The sequence below is a fragment of the Scylla paramamosain genome, chromosome 17, assembly GCF_035594125.1.
Source record: "Scylla paramamosain isolate STU-SP2022 chromosome 17, ASM3559412v1, whole genome shotgun sequence".
Lineage (NCBI taxonomy): Eukaryota > Metazoa > Arthropoda > Malacostraca > Decapoda > Portunidae > Scylla > Scylla paramamosain.
In genome coordinates this window covers 18,542,501-18,563,696 of record NC_087167.1, presented here as the reverse complement: position 1 = coordinate 18,563,696, position 21,196 = coordinate 18,542,501, and the positions used below count along the sequence as shown (strand labels likewise).

The following is a 21,196-nucleotide window of genomic DNA, read 5'->3' as shown; positions in this document are numbered from 1 at the left end:
CATGATGGATTGCTGCCTGTTCCTGCTTGTTGGTTCCAATATATTTTTTGTATTTTTCTGAAAGACTTTACTTGGCTTGTATAGTAAGTTTTTATTGTTTTTAAAAATATTTTGTTGCTTTTGAAGTGTTTTTCTTGCTTAAGTTAATTAAATGTCCTGAATTTGGTATTGTTTTTATTTTTTTATTTTTTTTACGTAAATAGAGGTTGGTTTTTACAATGATATTTATTCAACCGGGGTTTTTGGCTTTTTTTTTTATTTGAGGCTTTAATGAAGCTTTTATTACTTAAAAAAATCGATTATGGTTTTTAAAATGTATTACATGTCTGTTGGGTGAAGTGTGTGGACTTTGAAATGGTTTTTAATCCCGTTCAAAGTGGTAATTTTGTCAATTTTTACTGTTTTTATTTATTTATTTCAGCTTGTAACTAAGTTTGCATTGTTTGAAAAAAAAATAATTCGATTTTTTAGTGTTTTTTAACCGGTGTAGAATGAAATGAGTGGACTTTTCATTGTTTTTAATGGTGTCAAAGGTTCCAGCACTTCCATATTTCATGTAATATTTCTTCTCAACAACTCAGGCTGGAGATGTTTTAATATTATGAATATGAATTAAAGTTATTGTCAAGTCAGAATATATAATGCATTCACGCCTAGTTTAAATTTTTCTAAGGCTCAATTTCAAAATGAAATACGTTATATACGTAATCCAGCGGGCCGGCAGCAGCTCACCTGTGACATCATGAAGCATCCGGGACTCGCTATGCTCCAGCGTCTGTTTGTCAATATTTACCGCAATATCCAGTGTTTTCCAGGTTTTTTAAGCTGTTTCCAAACTCTGGCTTGTAGATAGTAGAAGGAAGAAAATAAGAGAAATGAAGGAGAAGGAGGAAGAAATAAATATAAATGTAGGAGGAGGAGGCAAAACAGGTAAACAATATTTAGCTTAGTTTCCCTTGCTACGCTGTGTTTTGGGTTTTTACTTTTGCTGTTATGATTTTATTTTGGGTGAATTTTGGGTGTTTTAAATGTGGCTTAGGATGTTTTTATTTATGGTTTATGTTTTGAGTCGTCTAGGGTGTTTTGAGTACATTGTGGGGTGTTTAATTTTGTTCTAGGTATGTTTAGGGTTATATTGAGGTGTTATGAACTTGTTTTGGGTTTATTTTGGGTGTTTTAAGTGTTTTTGGTGGGTTTGGCTGTGTATGGCATCTTTTGGGTGTATTTGAGTGTGTCCAGGTATTTTTGGGTCTTTAAGGGTGTGTTTGTGGTGCATTCCGTTGTGTTATGTGGTGTTTTGGGCGTGTTTTGGATGTTGGATATGTTTTAGGCGTGTTTGGATATGTTTGATGAGTTTTGGGGTGTTGTAGGGTGTTTTGTATGTGTTTTAAATGTTTTGAGTGTGTTTGAATGAGTTTGGGGGTATTTTGGGTTGTTTTAAGTGTGTTTTGGATGTTTCGAGTGTGTTTTGGGCGTGTTTGGTTGAGTTTTATGGGTATATTGGTGTTATGGGATGTTTTAAGCGTGTTTTGGTTATGTTGCGGATATTTTTGGATGTTATGGGTAGTTTTAAGTGTGTTTTGAATGTTTAAAGCGTGTTTTGGGTGTGTTTGGATGAGTTTTCTTGCATTTGAGGATGTTTTGAGAGTGTTTTCGGGTGATTTGAGAACGTTTTGGGCTGCTTTGAGTGTGTATTGGGGTATTTCGGCAACACACGCCCCCCAGTAACTCAAATAGCGTAACTCTAAACACCACAACCTCATCAGATCTTACCGTAACATATACTGGACACATTTATCAAGTCTATTATACCCACAAGGGTTTGCCACACTCCAGATACTACGGAGGTACCCGTGAAAAAGTCCCCCTGCCTCCCCTCTCACTCACTCTTCTGCCAAGGCCACCTCCTTAGATGCTATCTTCAGTAGGCATGAAACATCAAAAGAGAGAGAGAGAGAGAGAGAGAGAGAGAGAGAGAGAGAGAGAGAGAGAGAGAGAGAGAGAGAGAGAGAGAGAGAGAGCCTATGAAAACACATTTTCCTTGACATCCCTACAGCGAGCCAGTCCAGCTTCGATGCCTCGTTTATATTCTTAAGCTTTGGGGTCATCATCATCAAGTAGTGGCTCATTCAGGGGAATTCTTCTTTGGCTGCACATACTGTCCAACTGCATATGTGCAGCTGCTTTATGAGCACTTCTAACTGGGTGGTACTGCAGGGTGCTGCCTGACTTGTACAGACAGCGGAATCTGGATTCTGGTGTCCCATATGTCTGCTGTATCAGCACATGTGTCTTTGTGTGGTTTTTGTAGGCATGCTTGCCTGCAGTTCTTGGCTGGCTCAGGAGTCATTAGGAAAGGGCACCAGAGGATAAAAGAAGCACGTGTAAAGGATTAATCCAGACAAAAAATAACTTTAAAAAATCTTGTCCATAAACAATCAACCATCACATTATTCTAATACCCATTTTTTGTTCATGAAATTAATCTTCATTTTACTCTCCAGTTATATAACTTTTATACAGATTAATCTTCCTCCTCATAAGGAAAAATCTTCACATTATACAGAAACAATTTAGCTTTTCAAGTACACTTGCTTAATAACTTTTACATTTACTGGAAACAAACATGAAAATAGTGTGGGAAAAAAAAAAAATCATAAGTGACACTAGTATGCTGATAATTACTTACAAAGTTTTGAAGTTTCATACATTTCAAGTGAAAACAAATGAAAGGTTACTCACTAAGGAGCTACAAGGTGTAGGTGAGGTGATCCAGTAGATCAAACCAATCTCTGAAGACCCCTTTTCTGTGCACACCCTGTCGTGTTCTTTGGCCCACAGGAATTCCATGAAGGCTGAAAAAGTTACTTTCATCAACTAAAATGTTCTTATTTTATTTTCACTTTTAGCTGATAGTAATGTTTATAAGGGATAAGCACAAAGATTATATATGATGCTTAAAGGCAGCTTAAAGTGTAATGTTAATTACAAAAACTTTAGTAAGTTGTAAAGAAACAATAACTTTTGTCAGGAGTGATGCAACTTAAGTGGTATTGGTCATTATATTGAAGAAATTTTAACTTTAATTAATCCAGAACCACCAGTGTATCCAACTTATAATTATTCCTTTTCCATCTCTGGCTACATACAAATTAACTTATAATTATACCTTTTCACTCACTGCTTCATACAAGTTAACTACATCTGCCTCACCTGTCTGGCTCTTGCTGCTTCTACCACGCACCACTACAAAACTCTGCTGTCACAATCGCTCACCACCTCCTCCACCACCACCACAAAATTATGTCTGGCACTTGCTCCCCCAACCGCACACCATCACCACACCTGCCGCAGTACCTAGCCTACTCCTCCACTACACACCTTCAGCATCATCACACTTCCTTCTATAAAGGTTTCTAAGTAGATAATGAACAACACAACACATTCACTATCACACTTGCTGTTTCTCACCACACTACCATCACTTTGCCTCCATCTCCTTGGCACTTGCTGCCACCACCCCCACTACTACACCTGCCTGCTTTGACTTCACAAGTCAAGGTTATTTCAAGATTTTTTTTTCTTTTAATTAATTGAGTGAAAAAAAAAAAAAAAAAAAAAAAAAAAAAAAAAAAAAAAAATATATATATATATATATATATATATATATATATATATATATATATATATATATATATATATATATATATATATATATATATATATATATATATATATATATATATATATATATATATATATCCCCTGCCTCCTTATACATCTTGCAGCTTGTTCCCCACATGACCACACTCCCCCACACTCTTGCTGGTTATTTAAGTGCTACTTTCATTTCATAAGTTCGGGACTAATGTAATGAAGGCAATTAATAATAATAAAAGCCACAAGACAAGGGATAGCACAGATGGTGGTAATGACCTGTGACTGCTGCCTCTCTGATGTCTTCATTACACTGCAGGTACACACATCGCTTTTGTTTGTCATATGTAATCAATACTAAACTCATCCAACGGTCTTTCCTATCTAAGTAATGTTAAAACATCTCAAAGCAGGGTGAAAAATGACAACACAACAACGCAGCCAACCACTCACACAGTGAATCATTGATCAAGTCCTTTACACGGTCTCCTGCCTTATTTTGATTATTGTTACATATGCCAACTATTGCAACAACTGGGATTATCACAAATTAGTATTCATCCTCAGAACTCACCTATGTAAGTAGCTAGAGGATGAAATATTCTCCAGCTGACGGCGCTCCTTTGTCCTCGTAAGTGAAGTGGTGGTGTTACCAGCACCAGAGAGTAGTCCTAACTTACCAGGCGAGTTATCAGGTCGTAAGTGTTTGCTGAATAGCAACTTACCATGTTTACAGAGTTACCAGGAGTTTGGTTTGGTAAATGCTTTGATGAATCCACCCCCAGGCCGTTACTATGTCGTTCCTGAATAACAGTTTACCAGCTCTGGTAGTGGCATGGTAACTTAGCCCTCATGAGTGGGCCTAGCTGGTAAGTTTGATGAATACAGGCCTTGGATGATAGCAAAGAAAGCTGTCTTTCCTATGTAACACGACCAGCACTGGTCTGGAACACCAGAGACTACAATTCTCCACCCTGGCCATCACCGCTTTTGATAATTCTGACAACAGCTAAGTTATCTGTTATTTACAGTTATATTTAGCGATGCTTTCTGTGTGTTTGTAGGGTGACTGCAAGACCTAAAAAGTTCCCACATTATTTATTGGTGCCCCGAGTGAGGAAGACAGGCTCTTGTTGTTACCAGGTTCTGGAAACTTCTAAACATGGTTCGTGTGGCATTAGTGGGCCACAGCAACATCCCCAGGAAAATCATGCCAATGAGAGGATGTGATATAAGGTCCTGGGGCCAGGGCGGAGTCCTTTGACCAAGACCACCAGTTAAATCAAGTGTTTGAGTGGCCTCGCCAACTGACCATCTTGTTCCTGGGGAGCAATGATATAAACCGAGAAACAGACCCTGCGGATGTGACAGAACACATGAAAAGTATAACCAGGAAAACAGAAAGCCGGTGTTCCTCAGAGGTGGTCATAGTGCAGATAGAACAAGAAATACAAAAGAATCGAGGCCAGGGGGAGAAGATCAAAGGGCATATGACCAAAAAAGCAGGTCCATCAACAGAACCTTATAAAGGGAACTCAAGGACCCATTCTTGACTTTCGGTTCTCCATGTCATGGGACAAAATTGCAAATAGGAAGGAAAAAAAAAAGTGAGAAGAGAATACCATCCAAATAATATTAATCCCGTGAAATATTTTTCATAGGTCATGAATATAAAAATCTACTTGCCTCTTGGTTATGTAAGTAAAATTTTGTATATACTTTTGCAATCAATAAAACTTTAGAACAAGAAAATTACGTGAAATTGTAAGCTACAAAGTGTTGAATTATGGAGATGAAGGCGCGCGGAGTAACATCCCTTGGTTTACAAGGCAACTGGAAAATAACTATATTCCCGGATTTTCATGAATTTTGATTGGTAAGGGGGCAGATTCACTTTTTGGTCAGCCCTGAGCTGGTTAACGGTCTTAGGTTTGCAAGGAATGGCGGTGACTCTCTACTCGTCCTCTTTTCTGGACAAAACTGACAGGATAGAGTTCATTTCCCGATATTGGAGTTTGTTATGATCCCAGGTGAGTTCATCTCTTCCCAGGACACAACAGCACAGCAACACCTCTGAACTCGGATCCGGCACTACAGGAATCCACCTTTTGCGTATCTTTTCTGCTACTCCTATGTTCAACCACACTGAGCCCAGATTCACAAAACTTTATGATACGCTAGCGACATCCATCGCTAAATGGTGTCCACAAACGCATCGAATGGCGTTAAGTTGTCGCTATCTATGATCTCCTCGTGGGCCTTGGCTCTGCCACCTGCTGTGAGGTGAGCGTCACGATAAGTAACCGGAGAGTGTATCATTTGAGTGTTTTTTACTACGTCATTCTGTCTTTTTTTAGTAATGGCACAATAATGAAAAGAATGCGTCAAAATATACTAACAGCGAGGAGGACCGCTGACCTTTAAATGGTAGGGACTTTAATGGATTTAAAGGGCTTAAAACCTCTGAATTAAAGTAGTACACCATGGCAGTGCGCACATATCACGGGCTCTGAAAACGAAGTATCACAGAAAGTGATATTTTTGCCCAAAATTGCTTGGTTTGCTCTCCTTAAAGCTTTAAGAGGCTTTTATCCAGACTTTTTTTTTCTTTTTTATCATTTAGAGGCAGACAAGCTATTACCGGCAGCATCCCCAGACAGAGGCACAGCTCGTATGTACCACGCACCAAGACACAGTGTGGGGACAGACGCACAGCCGTTGTAGTAAGTTTCAGTGACCATCTAGTTTTAAGTGATCAAGTGCGTGCACAGCTCTATTTTTACTACCAGACATTGGGGGCATTTACTCCCAGCCACAGCAACGCACAGACTACCCTGGACCGCCTCCTTAAATGACATATAGCAATAGCTAACCTAACCTAACCTTACCTAACTTAGCTTAATTGACATGCCTTCTACTGATGCTCTTGAATGGTGTCAACTGGAGTCTGTGCGTTGCCGTGGCTGTGAGTAAATGAGTCATACATCTGGCAGTAAAAATAGGGCTGCGCGCACACTTGGTCACTTGAAACTGATGGTCACTTGAATCCACTACATTTACACCATACTGAGGAGCCAAGCTGTGGAACATTACCACCTTACCTCACACGGCAAATGCTCTCACCACATTTAAGGGTGGACTTCAGGAATTTCTTTTAGCAGATGTTTAAATTGTGTATTGCCTTTCATCACTGTCTTTTAAATAATTATTTCAATTTATTTTAGTGTTTTAGTTTAGTTAGATATTGCCTTTTATAATTCTCTTATATTGTTGTTTTTAATAATCATCTTAGATATAGTTTACATCTCCATGCTTTCAAATGAACATAGACCTGAGACTTTTGTGATGCATTCACGTGCTCCATTTACACTCATGGTTTAATTTTGATACCTTATAATGAGTGTATATATTTATTTATGATAGATTTAAATATGTGACTATTGTAATTAATGAGTAATAACCACTTGCGGATAATAAAAAAATCTGAATCTCTCTCTCCTTTCCTCCATTCCTTCTCACCCTCTCTTCCTTTTTCCCTTTTCCCTTCCCTCCCTCCGTCCATCTCCATCGTAATAACCCGTTACCTCAACTCTGTTCCTCAATCACTACATCAACTTTTCTCCAATTGTTGCTATGTCGTGTCTTCTTGGGTCACGTCACCAATGATCCCAAAATTTAATGGCTCGCTGATCATGTATAATTATTATGATCTTATAATCAACTGTTCAGTTAGTTAAGCTGCCAGATCTTACACATTAGTATACATATATATGTGTTATTGAATATGCCTGAAAGTGAAGAATCTTTTACTCTCCACTGTCATTTAGTTTACAAGTGCTTTGTTTATCCCTTGCTAAGAACTAAACTAATGTTTCATAAGGAGAACTAGCAGTATCATCCAGCTGCTTGGAGATGACAGAATGATCCCAGCAACTATTACACCTCAGATTGACAACAAACACAGACAGAGAAGGATTGTGTGTGTGAGTACTCGATGAGTGCATACCTGTGTAGAGAATAACTGACCCCACTAACGGACTGGGGTGATAGCCCAAGTAAGGAATTGTTAGTGTTATAGGCGTACACTGCTAGAGAAATGAGAATATGCAAAACTAGACTGAGATTAGTGGACAGGAAGCAAAAATTACTACTGAAAGATTGGGAGGGGAGGCAGAGAAGGAGGGAGAGAGGTGAGGGAGGCAGGGATGGAGAAAGAGAGGGAGGCAGGGAAGAAGAGATGGAGAAAGTGAGTAGAACGAGAGATTTCGTATGTAATGTATTTCCTATTGTTTCCTCTTGTATTCAACTTCTCTTTCCTCACAATTTTCTCTTTTTCATTTATTTGTATTCTGTTATTAGATTTTTAATTTTCTTATTTTCTTTCTTTTTTCCTTTTCGTTTTTTTTTTTTTTTTTTTTTCAAATTTCTCCCTTGCATTCCACCTCCTCTGTCCTCCTCCTCCTCCTCCTCCTCCTCCTCCTTCCTCTGGCGTTGTTGAAGGCGACGTTGCGTAGTGAGGAAGAGGAGGAGGAGGAGGAGGAGGAGGAGGAGGAGGAGGAGGAGGAGGAAGTAGAGGAGGAGGAGGAGGAGGAGGAGATGGAGGAGGAATTCCGCGGTAAAGACGGAGAGATTGTAGAGGAAAATAAGACACCAAAAAGTGGAGATACGATTCTTTACTCGACAAGAGAGAGAGAGAGAGAGAGAGAGAGAGAGAGAGAGAGAGAGAGAGAGAGAGAGAGAGAGAGAGAGAGAGAGAGAGAGAGAGAGAATTAACATTTCTCACTGAAACTTCTTTATTTTTGTTTTCTTAACCACACCTTGAAAAATTCATTCCAAGGTAACCAAACTACACATCACAGAGAGAGAGAGAGAGAGAGAGAGAGAGAGAGAGAGAGAGAGAGAGAGAGAGAGAGAGAGAGAGAGAGAGAGAGAGAGAGAGAGATGCACCTCGTAAACAACGCCCCTCCCCCCTCTTCCCCTCCTCTCAACTAGCAAAGAGGAGGAGGAAGAGGAGGAGGAGGAGGAGGAGGAGGAGGAGGAAGAGGAGGAGTAGCAGCAGCAGCAGGGAAGTGAGGAGGAGGAGGAGGAAGAGAAAGAGAAGCATAAGAGGAGTAGGAGGAGGAGAGGAAGGAGGTGGATATAGTGATAGTAGTAGTAGTAGTAATAGTAGTAGTAGTAGTAGCAGTAGTAGTAGTAGTAGTAGTAGGAATAGGATTAATAGTAGTAGTAGTAGTAGTAGTAGTAGTAGTTGCAGCAAAAACAAGGGAGAGAGAGAGAGAGAGAGAGAGAGAGAGAGAGAGAGAGAGAGAGAGAGAGAGAGAGAGAGAGAGAGAGAGAGAGAGAGAGAGGTGCATCTTTCCACACAACAACACTGTATAATATTTACAATACAACCTATGCAATAGTATTAGTAGTAGTACAACTTGCATAATAATGAACAACTTGGCGTGAGCGCTATTATGGGGGTGGGGGGATGACTGTGGCCCCAGGGACCCTTGATTGTTCTACTGGGGACGAAGGAGGGGTGGGGGGGAGAGGGTGACGGCGCCGGGGGGAGGAAGAGGAAGAAGAGTGGGTGATGGTGCGGTAGTTGAAAGGAAGCAGTGATAGAGGGCATATGTGTGTAAGTGAGTGAGGGATTGTGACTTACAGAGTGGTGGTGTTTTGAAAGGTTCTGTTCTCTCATCAGGATTGTTCTCAAAGACCACTCTGATTATTAGGTAGTTTTCCTTGATATTTTATTTTTTTCTTTGCCATTGGTGATTCGGCATTCTTGTTGGAATATCAACAAAAACATCAACATCAACATCAACATCAACTCAAAACATCTTTGAGCTATTATTAGAATCATGTGAACTTTTTTTAAATATTGTTACTTATGAAAACATTCAGTTATTGTTAGAATCATGAAAATATTTTTAAACTATAGTTAAGATTATAAGAATTTCCTTAAAATATCATTAAAGTTGTGAATACATCTTGAACTAATATTAGAATTTTGAAAATACCCTTTGAACTATGGCTGAAATCATGAAAACCTTGAATTATCGTTAGAATAATGAAAACATTCTTGAAATGACGTCAGAACCATGAAAACTTTCTCGAAATATCATTACAGTCACGAAAACTTCCTTGACTTATCAAAGATTAAACATTAGAACTTTTTTTCCACAATGCAGTGGAGGTTAATGTTTATGACGAAGAAATTAATTATTTTTTGCACCACAACACTGGGATCAAAAGGCGCCATCAGTAGCAGTATACATGAGAAGGAAACAGTGACTTGAGACCTATCTAACTTCTCTTCAGGGTAATGAGTGTCCTTTGCGTCCTTGAAGATCCTTCAGGTGTCAGGATAAGGACCATGTTCTGAAACACTTTTTTTGCGTTGCGCATCCACTACTTTCAAAACGTTCTAGTTGAATTGACCGGGATTCTTATTTATTTATTTATTTATTTATTTTTTTTTTATTTATTATTTTTTTCATGGTTCTGGTGACAGATTAACATTGGTTATACATTATAAACAGGAGAAACACTCTCGAGAACCGGGCTAATAATCTCCGGGGGAATTTGAAAATAGTCGTTGTGAGAGAGAAGTGTTTCTTGGTACGGGCCTACGAGTCCCTCACTGCCCTTACTCAGATACCAGCACCAGGTAGAGGCGCGGACGCGGTGCGTGCGACTGTGGTAGTGTGTTCGGACGTGCGGAGCCAAGCAGACCGACACACACAAAGTAATAATAGCGCTTGTTATTGGAGAAAAAAAGAGCGCTATCTCTCCCGCCGAAAAACTGCCGTGGGTCATCAAACTAGCAATTTTTAGTCCACGAGTCAAGTACTGCACCAAAAAGCCACCCATCCCCGAAAAAAAATACTGGTTTGTGTTCTTAAACATCCTTGTTCTCTCGTCAGGCCTGTTTTGAAAGACAGTGGAGGTGATTAGTCGAATTCTTGTGTGTGTGTGTGTGTGTGTGTGTGTGTGTGTGTGTGTGTATTTTGGCATTGACGTAGATTCATTCCTGAATCATCACTAATATCGTAAACACACCCATAAAAATAAATACAGTCTGAAATTGTAGGGTAAAAGACACAAGTGTTCTCATGGGTGTTTTTTTTTTTTTTTTCTGCCATAGCTGGTGTAAAATTCTTGTTAAACTACCACTAGAATCACAAACCCTTGAAAACCTAACAGCTTACACTACAGCCTGTTTTAATAAATTCTTATAGGTGATTTTTTTTTTTTTTGTCTTTTCCCATTGTTGATGTAAATTCCTTACTAAGCTATTACTAGAATCATAAATACACCCTTGAAAACCCAACATCTTCCACCATATCCTGAAGTTGCCGAGAAAAGACACGGAAACGTTTACAAACACAAACCAATAGATGAAACGTTAGCGAGAGACAGATAGCTAGACAGACGAAGACCAAAAGACGGACAGACTAACAGATCGCTAAACAGAATCTTTATTTACCGCGCTGAGAGAGACCGAAAGAATGTCTAATAGAGAAGCAAGCAGAGTTTACAAGCTTGGGGTGACGCAGCCATACATACATCGTACAAAAGCTTCACGTGGCGAGGCGGAGGAAGCTGGGAATGAGAAGACGAGGGGGCGAAAACATGACAGTATTTTACAGTAGTGGCAGTATAGCAATGTTCCTTTCTTGTACCTCAGAAATTATGCCGTGATGGAAGCTGGGAGACTAAGGATTAGGGGACCAGAGAAGGGGAAGGGGAGGCGAAGGGAAGAAATACAGAGCAAATAATGATTCATGGCAGCTCAACAACAGAGGGATTGTGGTGATGAGAAAGCGCTGCCTCTTCCGTTGAATAATTGCTGTGAGTCAGGATTGAGTTTGCAGTGTTTAGCTTTTTCACTGTTATGTATTTTTATTTATTAATTTATTTGTTAACTAACTGAAATGTATGGTTGTTTTTTTCATATTCACTGTACTTCAAAAGACTGTCTGGACTCACACACACACACACACACACACACACACACACACACACACAAACACAGAAATAGAGAGAGAGAGAGAGAGAGAGAGAGAGAGAGAGAGAGAGAGAGAGAGAGAGAGAGAGAGAGAGAGAGAGAGAGAGAGAGAGAGAGAGAGAGACGCAGGTAATTTTGTCTCGGATACAAAGTGAATTTTGTATTGCCAAGGGAATGGAAAAAAAAAAAAAAAAAAAAAAAATATATATATATATATATATATATATATATATATATATATATATATATATATATATATATATATATATATATATATATATATATATATAAACCTAAAAGATTGCAATCACTCAAAATATTAAGCGAGAGGTAAACACCTAAACCGATAACCATAACAATGATATCTGCCCTTATTTGACTTTCATATATCTTTTATATGTAAAAAAAAAAAAAAAAAGTTACTGACACACAGCATAGGAGGACGAGAAAGAAGAGGAGAACGAGTGATGGGCGAGAGAAGCACGGCGAAGTGGACAAGTAACAATAACAACAGCATCACTACCAGTAGCGGCAGCAGCAGCTCGAGTCCCCGTTACTATGGCATTACTAAGCGCTACTTCAGCGACCTAGGTGAGCGCGGGGCCGTTCATTTTGACCCTGTGGGAAGGGAGGCGACGGGCGGAGGAGGTGACGCCAAAAGGAGGGTGCGTTTGGGGATTTTGGGGGTTTTGGGGATGCGTGGGCGTGTTCGGGGTGTGTTGTGGGTCGTGGTGTGGGTAACAGGGGGTAATAAGGTGTCAGGATCCCGGGTTTAAGTTTAAAAGTACATGTTTTAATTCTTTCCTACTAAGAATGTTTATTTATTTATTTTTTTTGTTTTGTTTTTACTATTTATTCATCTTTTTTTTTTATTAGCTAGACACGAACAACAACGGGGAGGAGGAGGAGGAGGAGGAATAGGAGGAGGAGGAGGAGGAGGAATAGGAGGAGGAGGAGGAGGAGGATGAGGAGGAGGAGGAGGTAAACAAGAGGAAACTGATTAACCCTTAAAAATATATATGAAAAATACTATATGGGTTTTCTTTCTTCTAGTCAGTTTCATGATAAATATTGTATCTGTGTCAATAATCTCTCTAGTTTTATAATATTCCGTAATGTTTTAACTATATACTTAACCGACGAAGAGAGGGAGGAGGAGGAGGAGGAGGAGGAGGAGGAGGAGGAGGAAGAGGAGGAGGAGGAGGAGGAGGAAGGAAAATAAACAGAAGGACTGATTGCCAAACAGCGTCTATTAAAAGATGTAATGGAGAAGGAAGTGAAGTGATTCCTCAGGAGATGAGGAGGAGAAGGAGGGAGAGAGGGAGGGAGAGTGAGAAGATAGGAAGGGAAGACGGAGAAACAAACGAAGAAAGGAAGGAGTAATTTAGTGGTGATGAAGGAAAATAAAAAGAGGGAAAGGAACGAGAAATGAAGGATGGAAGGGAAGGAAAGGAAAAAGGTTGGTGGGATGAAGGAATAGAAGGAGAAAGAGTAATGAACAAACGGGAACGGAAAATAAGAACAAGGAAGGAATGAATGAAGGAAGGAAGGAAGGAAAGGAAAGGAGGGAGAGGGATGGAAGGATGAAGGAAGGAAAAGATAGACGGACATATGAAAAGTAAGAAAGGAGATAATGAAGGTTAGTAAGAAAAAAGGAAAACCAAGAAAAAATCAAACAAGAAAAGAAGGAATAGATAAAGGGAAAGAGGGGAAAGTAGATGAAGGAAGAGAACAGAAGAGGGATTAGGAAAAAAAAAAAAAAAGATAGACTTGAAGGATAGACGAAAGGAGAGAGAAAAATTAAGGAAGGAAGGAAGGGAGTGCATAATTAATGAAAAAAAAAAGAAAAAAAAGGGAAAGATAGAGGAAAAGAGAGAAAGGGATGGATGAAAATAGAAAACGAAGATGGAAGGAAAGAAGGAAGGAAGGAGTGCATTAAGCCACAGTACTGCAGACGCTCCAGGAAGGAAAAGAAAAAATTATGTCACTCCTACAGGAAAGGGAGGGGGGGAGTGGAGGGAGGGGCAGGTGGGTGCTGGGTGGGGCAGATGAGATGGGGCACGACAGGATGGGACGGGAATTCATGTGACGGGGTGGCGAAGGATGGAGGAGGAGGAGAAGAAGGAGGAGGTAATTGTATTTGTAGAAGAAAAGGAAGAGGCAAGAATAAATGAAGGAAGGAAGAAAAAAATAGGGATCAATAAATGAAGAAAGAAAGGAAAAAAATATTATTTAAACGATTTCCTCGTTTGATATTTTTCATTGGGTAAGGAAAAGGGAAAAACAAAGAACGAAGGAAATTAAAAGAAAAATGAAAAATGAAGAGAAAAAAATAGCGAGAAGTTTCTATTTAAAGGAAAATAAAAGTAAAGGAAAAATATAAGAAGGAAGATTTCGTGTTAAAGGAAAGAATAGGAAGTAGTTTTATGAAGGAGGAAAAAAGAAAAACATATATTCTTTAGATAGTGAGTGACGAGAGAAGGAAACGAGGAGGAGGAAGTGGAACAAGAGGAGGATGAGGAGGAAGGAACATCGAAGGAAAAGGAAGGAAAAAGGAGGAGGAAGAGGAGGAGGAGGAGGAGGAGGAGGAGAAGAGAAAGAAAAAAAGAAAAAAAAAAAAAGAAAAGGGACAAAATATAGGGAAATATATGTGTAAGTAGTCTTGATTTAACAGAGGAGGAGGAGAAAGAGGAAGAGGAGGAGGAAAAGGACCAAGGCCAAGAGGAAAGGGGACGAGGAGGAGACAAGGTTATTGGTGGTGGTGGTTGTGGTGGTGATGGTGGTGGTGGTGGCGGCGGTGATGGTGGTGGCGGCGTGGAACCGTCCCCTAAGCAGCCAGCAGCCCACTGTCAGCTATTGTGATGGTCTTTGAGGGACGGTACACGTGCGCCGAGTCCCCAAGCTGCGTCATCCTGAAGGAGTAGCAACAGTAGTAGTGGTGGTAGTGGTGGTGGTGTTGGTGGTGGTGTGTGTGCTAATGGTGGTGAAAAAGGAATGATTTTTTTCTTGGGTTGTGGTCGTGGTTATGATGGCTGTGATGGTGGTGGCGGTTGTGGTGGTGATGGTGGTGTGAAAGTGGCTGGGTGTAATAGTTCTCAGAAATTCAATTAACTACGTGAAGGATGATTATTGGCTCTCTCTCTCTCTCTCTCTCTCTCTCTCTCTCTCTCTCTCTCTCTCTCTCTCTCTCTCTCTCTCTCTCTCTCTCTCTGATGTCAGTTTTTCAACTAGTCATTCAATCAGTCTGTGTCTGTTCATTTGTCAGCCTGTCTGTGAACTTATCTTTGGGTCCGTCTGTCTTTTCTGCCTGTCCATCTTTTCGCCTGCCTGTCTGTGTCTGTTTGTGTATTTGTCGGTCAGTCAGCCCATCAGTCACCCTGTCTGTCCATCCATTCGTCAGTCTTGTCCATGTCTCGGTCTGACTTACTTGTCCACGAGGTCGAGGCCGTCGATTACGTAACCGAAGACGTGAGTGTAGCTGTACTTCTTGACGTGGATGAAGAACTGCGACCCCACCATCAGCCGCCCCTGCTCATTGGTGGACATACACAGCATCTCCACCGCCCCGGGCCGTGGCTCCAAGTCTGCGGGGAACGGGGGCGTGAGGGGCGCAGGGAGGGAAGAAGGGATGTGTGGTGAGGTCGAGGAGAGGAAAAAGGAAGGCAGAAAGGTGTGTGTAATCGTGTGTGTATGGAAGGTGTGGGTGTGTGGCAGGGCGGGTGTCCTGCTGTAGGGAAGGGCGGGCCTCACCCGTGGTTTCGGCGCTGATGAGCTCCTCGTCGCCCAGCGCCGCCCTGCCGCCCTCGCCGTCGTTGTTCTGGAAGTCGCCGCCCTGCAGCCACCAGCCCGGCAGGCAGCGGAACACCTGACTGCCGCGGTACCCGAAGCCCCGCGCACCCGTGCACAGCAGCGTGAAGTTCTCGCACAGCCTGGGCGCCCTGTCGGGCCGCAGCTCAATCACCACCCGCGCTGTTTGCTGTGGTAAGACGCGGCCGTCACTTGGGTGCGAGGGACGCAACACAGTCTCACCTTGACACACACACACACACAGACACACACAGGCTGAACTCCCCGCCTGTTTATGCTAAGCCTTTGTCCGTGCAGCACTCACCTGGATGCCCTCGATGCTCAGGTCAAGGTACACCCGCGGCAAAGGTTGGATGGTGGGCGCCGCCGCCTCCAGGCTGAGCGTTGGCCTCAGCGCCGCCACCTTGCCCGCCCGTCCGTTGTGGGCCAGCCGGCGGCTGCTGTAGTGGCCCGCCAGGCTCTGGCTGCGGCGATCCACGCAAGCCCTCGCCGGACTGCCCGGGGACCTGCACGGGTCAGCCATCAGTGAAGAACAGCAGGGAGCCCCAATCCCCGCCACCAGACACATCAATGCTACAGTGACGTGAGCAGGCGTGAGGCGCGACGGACAGCACAGCCGGGGTGGAGGGAGGGAGGGGCATGGTGCTACACCGTACGAGCAACAATGAGCGTGGCGGCAGCGTGGCAGTGGGGGGCGTGGGGGGGGCACACTCGCGGGGGGCACGTGAGCAACGTGGTGGTGGTTGTGGTGGTGGTGAGCAGCGACACTACGACAACAACTACTGGGACGTACTGTACGTGGCGGCGGCGGCGGCGGCCGGCCCGTCCATGTGCACCAGCGGGACAGTGGCGGTGGGACAGGGGTCGGGAGGCGAGCACGACTACCCGGCAGGCTTGGCACCTACCGTGTCTCCGGCGTGCTGGAGCGGCTGGCCCCCGCCTCCGCGGTGCTGCTCCGCGCCGGCGACCCCTCGCACGAGCCCCCGCCGCTGCTGCACCACCAACACGCGTTACCTTCCACCTCACCCAGCTGTGCCGCCAAGCTCACACACACACACACACACACACACACACACACACACACACACACAACAACAACAAAGATACACACACACACACACACACACACACACACACACACACGATCAATATTACTTTTCCTTGGTGTGGAAGAAGCAAATCAATTCACTTTATCAAATGTTGAGTAAATGAGCAACATTCTGAAAACAACTTCATTTATGAGAGAGAGAGAGAGAGAGAGAGAGAGAGAGAGAGAGAGAGAGAGAGAGAGAGAGAGAGAGAGAGAGAGAGAGAGAGAGAGAGAGGTGAGTGATACTGATGATTACTAGAAGAATGAGGAGAAGGAAGGGTAAAACATATAAGAAAGGAGAGGGGAGTAATGGTGATGCTGGTGGTGGTGATGGTGAAGGTGATGATGATGATGATGATGGTGATGGAAGAAGGAGGTTAATGGCTAGGTGTAGTGGTGGTGGCGTTAATGGCGGTGCTGGTGCTGAAGGGAGATTAATGGAATGTGGAGACGAAGGAAGGAAGTTTTGACAGTAATGGTGATGACGATGGTGGTGATGGTGGCGGAAGAATACTGGTGGAGTGTCGTGGTGGTGATGGAGGAGGAGGAGAATGAAGAAAAATAGGTAAAATTTCACTCACTATTCTCACGATTCCGGACGAAACTATTTTTTACTGGTAATTCTCGGCCTTTTTAACAAATCTGCATTTTTTTTTCCGCAAATTATAGTTTTATGTTTTACTCCTCTCGACTCCCAATCCCCTCCGAAACTAATGATTTACGATAAAAACGAAAAACAGTCTAATACAAAACAGACCGAAATCTACAAAAAAAAAAAAAAAAAAAAATTCGTCCTCACAAATAAGTAACACAACCGACGTACGTGTGTTGTTCCTCTGATGTAATCATTTCTGATTTTATCCATCCTCGTCACTCCAAGAGCAAATCGCAACATCTTCAATTCCGATACTTCCAACTCCGCTTCCTGCTTTTTCCGTTAGTGGTACTGCTTCCATACCGTACAGCATGGCGGGTCTCACTACTGTTTTATAAATCTTTCCCTTTGATTTCCGCAAGAACAAGCAGTAGTGAGACCCGCCATGCTGTACGGTATGGAAGCAGTACCACTAACGAAAAAGCAGGAAGCGGAGTTGAAAGTATCGGAATTGAAGATGTTGCGATTTGCTCTTGGAGTGACGAGGATGGATAAAATCAGAAATGATTACATCAGAGGAACAACACACGTACGTCGGTTTGGGGACAAAACAAGGGAGGTTAGGCTGAGGTGGTTTGGACATGTCAGGAGGAGTGACGAGGGGTATGTGGGGAGGAGGATGCTGGACATGGATCTACCTGGCAGGAGGAAGAGAGGGAGACCAAAGAGAAGGTTTATGGATGCTGTGAAGGGAGACATGCGTGGGTGTGACAGAGGAAGGCGCAGAAGATCGAGCGCATTGGAAAAGAGTGATCCGCTGTGGCGACCCCTAAATGGGAGCAGCCGAAAGAAGAAGAGAAGAACAGTAACACTTATTTGCAATGTTTGCCCCGTGAGGACTAGCCGCCGCTCGCTCGTGGCCGCCAGCCGGCTGTCACACACCAACACCTAACCCAACTTAACGAAAATAACTTAACCTAATGTAACCTAATCATACTAACCTAACTAAATTAATCTAATCAAACTAACCCAACTTAACCAAACAAATCTAACTTAACCAAGTCAAATTAACTTAACCTAACTAAAATAATTTAACCTAATCAAACTAACCTAACCTTGCCTAATTTAACATAACTGGCAAGGATAAATCCATCACGCGCGTGGGTGTCACATCCGAGCGTTGTCACGCTTGCTTGCTTCTCCAAAAAAGAAAAAAAAAGGTAAATCTTTATCATTGGCTGTCAGCATTATAAACAATTTTCATTGGTTTATAAGGGTTTCAAATTATTCAGAATGAGAAGCTCCATCTGATGAGAAGGATAAGAAAAGCCAAGTTGAGACTGGTGAAAGACTAAAATGATACCGAAGAATTAATGTAAATGAGAATTAGAGGAAAATAATAATGTTAGGAGAAAGAGAGCGGATGATGTGAGGTCACAGAAAAGAGTAACTGGGATGCAGGAGATGGAAGGGGAGCAGGAAGAGGAAGAAGGTAGAGGAGTGGAGAAAATGCGTGAAGGAAGTGGAGTTGAAATACCAATTGGGAAAGGTGGAAAATGTGAATAAAACAGTGGAGACAGAAGACAATTTAGGAAAACCTGTACTGCCTTGAGAGAGAGAGAGAGAGAGAGAGAGAGAGAGAGGAGAGAGAGAGAGAGAGAGAGAGAGAGAGAGAGAGAGAGAGAGAGAGAGAGAGATAAAAAAAAAAGATAACTGAGGAAAACATTAGAAAAAAATGAAAACGAAAAGAAAAAAAAGCAAAAAAAAAAAAAAAAAAAGAGGCAGAAAAGACTTGGGATAAAATAGAGGGAAACAGGAAAGGATTAAAAAAAAATGAAATAAAAGAAAAAAGATAAAATAATTTATAATAATATACCATAACATATATGACAAAATATGTAATAATAATGATAAATGAAAAACATAAACAAAAATAATAAAAAAATCGGAAAGAGGCGAAAAAGAAATAAAACAATGCAGAAAAGGAAGACGAAAAAACAAGAGAAAAAGAAGAAGCGAAAAAGAAAAAAAAAAATAGAATACAGTTAAAAAAAAAAAAAACATCAAAAGTAAAACGGAAAAAAAAAGGTAGAAAAACGGAAAGAAACCAGAGGGGGAAACAGATCAGGGCGCGAGAAATAATAAATGACCTAGAATGAAATAGATAAGAGCACAAAGAAGGTGAAAAATCATAATAAAATAAGCGAAACCAGAAAAGGAATGCGAAAAAATGGAATAGAAAAGAAGGCAAGAAACGAACAAACAAAACCTATGATAAACTAGTAAAAATAGAAAGAAAAAGAAAAGGAACTGAAAAAAATACAATCACTAATCAAGAAGAGAATAATTCAGAAAAACAGTAAATGAAAAAGAATAAGGAAAACAGATGAGGAAAAAAAGTAGAACAGAGAGCAGAGGAGAGGGAAGAATACCACACACAGTACATAGTTTAGACAACCCACCCGCCAGCCTAGACCTCCCTCCACAGTCAACATTGAAGGGAAAACGGAACAGAAATATTAAAGAAAACGGAGAAGAGAGCAGAGTAGAGCAGAGCAAAGAATAGAACCACAGTACAATTAAAACAGACATCCGCATTTCCCCCCAGACCTCCCTCCACAGTACCCGCTGGCCGTGGACTTGATATCGATGGCGTCCAGATCGTCCTGGGAGCGGTGCAGCTTGCCCAGCGAGAGGAAGGAGTCCGCCAGCACGGCCTTGGCGGCGGCGAGGTCCCGGGAGAGGCGGGACACCACAGACCCCGCCCGACTGCGCCATCTCCTGCAGGCTGATGAGTGAAGTCTCCTGCTCGGAATCTGTCTCGATACGGTCCAGGCCGCGGCTCTGACGGAGAGAGTTGGTGGGTAAGTCAGAGAGAGTGAGAGAGTGAGTGACACACACACACTCACACACACTCACACAGAGAGAGAGAGAGAGAGAGAGGAGAGAGAGAGAGAGAGAGAGAGAGAGAGGTTTGGGACTGATTGATTGATTGACTGAGTGCTTGGTTATTCTTTACAATAACTTCATGTCATGTACACTAACAAAACTTACATATCATGTAGGACACACTGTGGCCTTGCCGTAAAGGTTAAAAGTCTCTAGGGGACGAGTCTGACGAGTACGTAATAGCTCCGAGAATGTGTTTCGTCTTGGAGTTTTTCAAAGTCCAGTTAGCTCTGCACTACTCTGTCAGCTGACCCTAAACTATGTTAGTTCATGTGTTTGTTTACAGGCAAGGTACTAATGCGCATGCTCCGCAGTCCATGACGTGCTGTGACGTGTGACGTCACGTTCTTTTTCCGTTAATAATGAATAACCTCTGTATTTCTCGGCCATTGCCAAGACAGCACGTTACCCTGTAGATAGGAGGGAAGCACTTCAAGTAGAAGATAAAACCTCAGTCTGAACATGGCTGCTATCGTGACCGAGTAGAAATAAGTACGAATAGTATTACTGGAATTTTACCGCAAAGTTACATTTTTCTGACTATTCAACAAATCGTCAGGAAAGAATTTGCGTTCATACGGCTATTTATTACCGCAGTTTGTCCATTGTCTGGGGCGTAACAGGCGTTGTAAGTATGTATATGAAAAGGTTAAATTTGTCGGTTAGTTAGGTTAGGCTGAGTAGGATTGGGTAAGTGCCTAAGTCGTGGGTCCAGGGGGACAAAGCCCCGGTTAGGTAACGTTAGTGTCTGTTTTTCGTTTTTTATATACAATAGGAAATTTTCCCCCAAAAAAGCGGCAGTTTCTTTTATCTTCAATTTTTCACTATTGAAAAGCCATATTTCACATTTTCTTTCTTCACAAAAAAAAAAAAAAAGATTCACCACAGTCGTCCAAGCTTGTTTGAGGGGGTGAGGGTAAGGGGGGGAGAAGCTGGAGACAGCTGTTATGAAAATTACTGATTGCTTTTATTCATGAACTGTTACAAGTTTGTGAATAAGATTGGCTGTTGAAACAGAGAGAGAGAGAGAGAGAGAGAGAGAGAGAGAGAGAGAGAGAGAGAAGAGAGAGAGAGAGAGAGGAGAGGAGGAGGAGAGAGA

General features: G+C 42.0%; 1 protein-coding gene across 3 annotated transcripts in view; it reads right to left on the bottom strand.

Annotated features, from left to right (window-relative positions):
- Positions 1-12,450: 12,450 nt before the first annotated feature.
- The window catches only part of LOC135108566 (RING finger protein 207-like), a 114,185-nt gene continuing 105,439 nt past the window's right edge, over positions 12,451-21,196 (bottom strand). For 2 of the 3 annotated variants that reach the window (XM_064019700.1, XM_064019701.1), the window contains 6 exons: positions 19,774-19,992; positions 16,369-16,455; positions 15,768-15,969; positions 15,407-15,632; positions 15,084-15,240; positions 12,451-14,568 (listed from right to left, as the gene is read on the bottom strand). In XM_064019700.1, coding sequence (XP_063875770.1) covers positions 15,790-15,969; positions 16,369-16,455; positions 19,774-19,992 — 486 coding nt within the window. In that variant the 3' untranslated portion in view covers positions 12,451-14,568; positions 15,084-15,240; positions 15,407-15,632; positions 15,768-15,789. The remainder of the gene's footprint in view (positions 14,569-15,083; positions 15,241-15,406; positions 15,633-15,767; positions 15,970-16,368; positions 16,456-19,773; positions 19,993-21,196) is intronic. The other variant, XM_064019702.1, reaches the window with a different exon arrangement.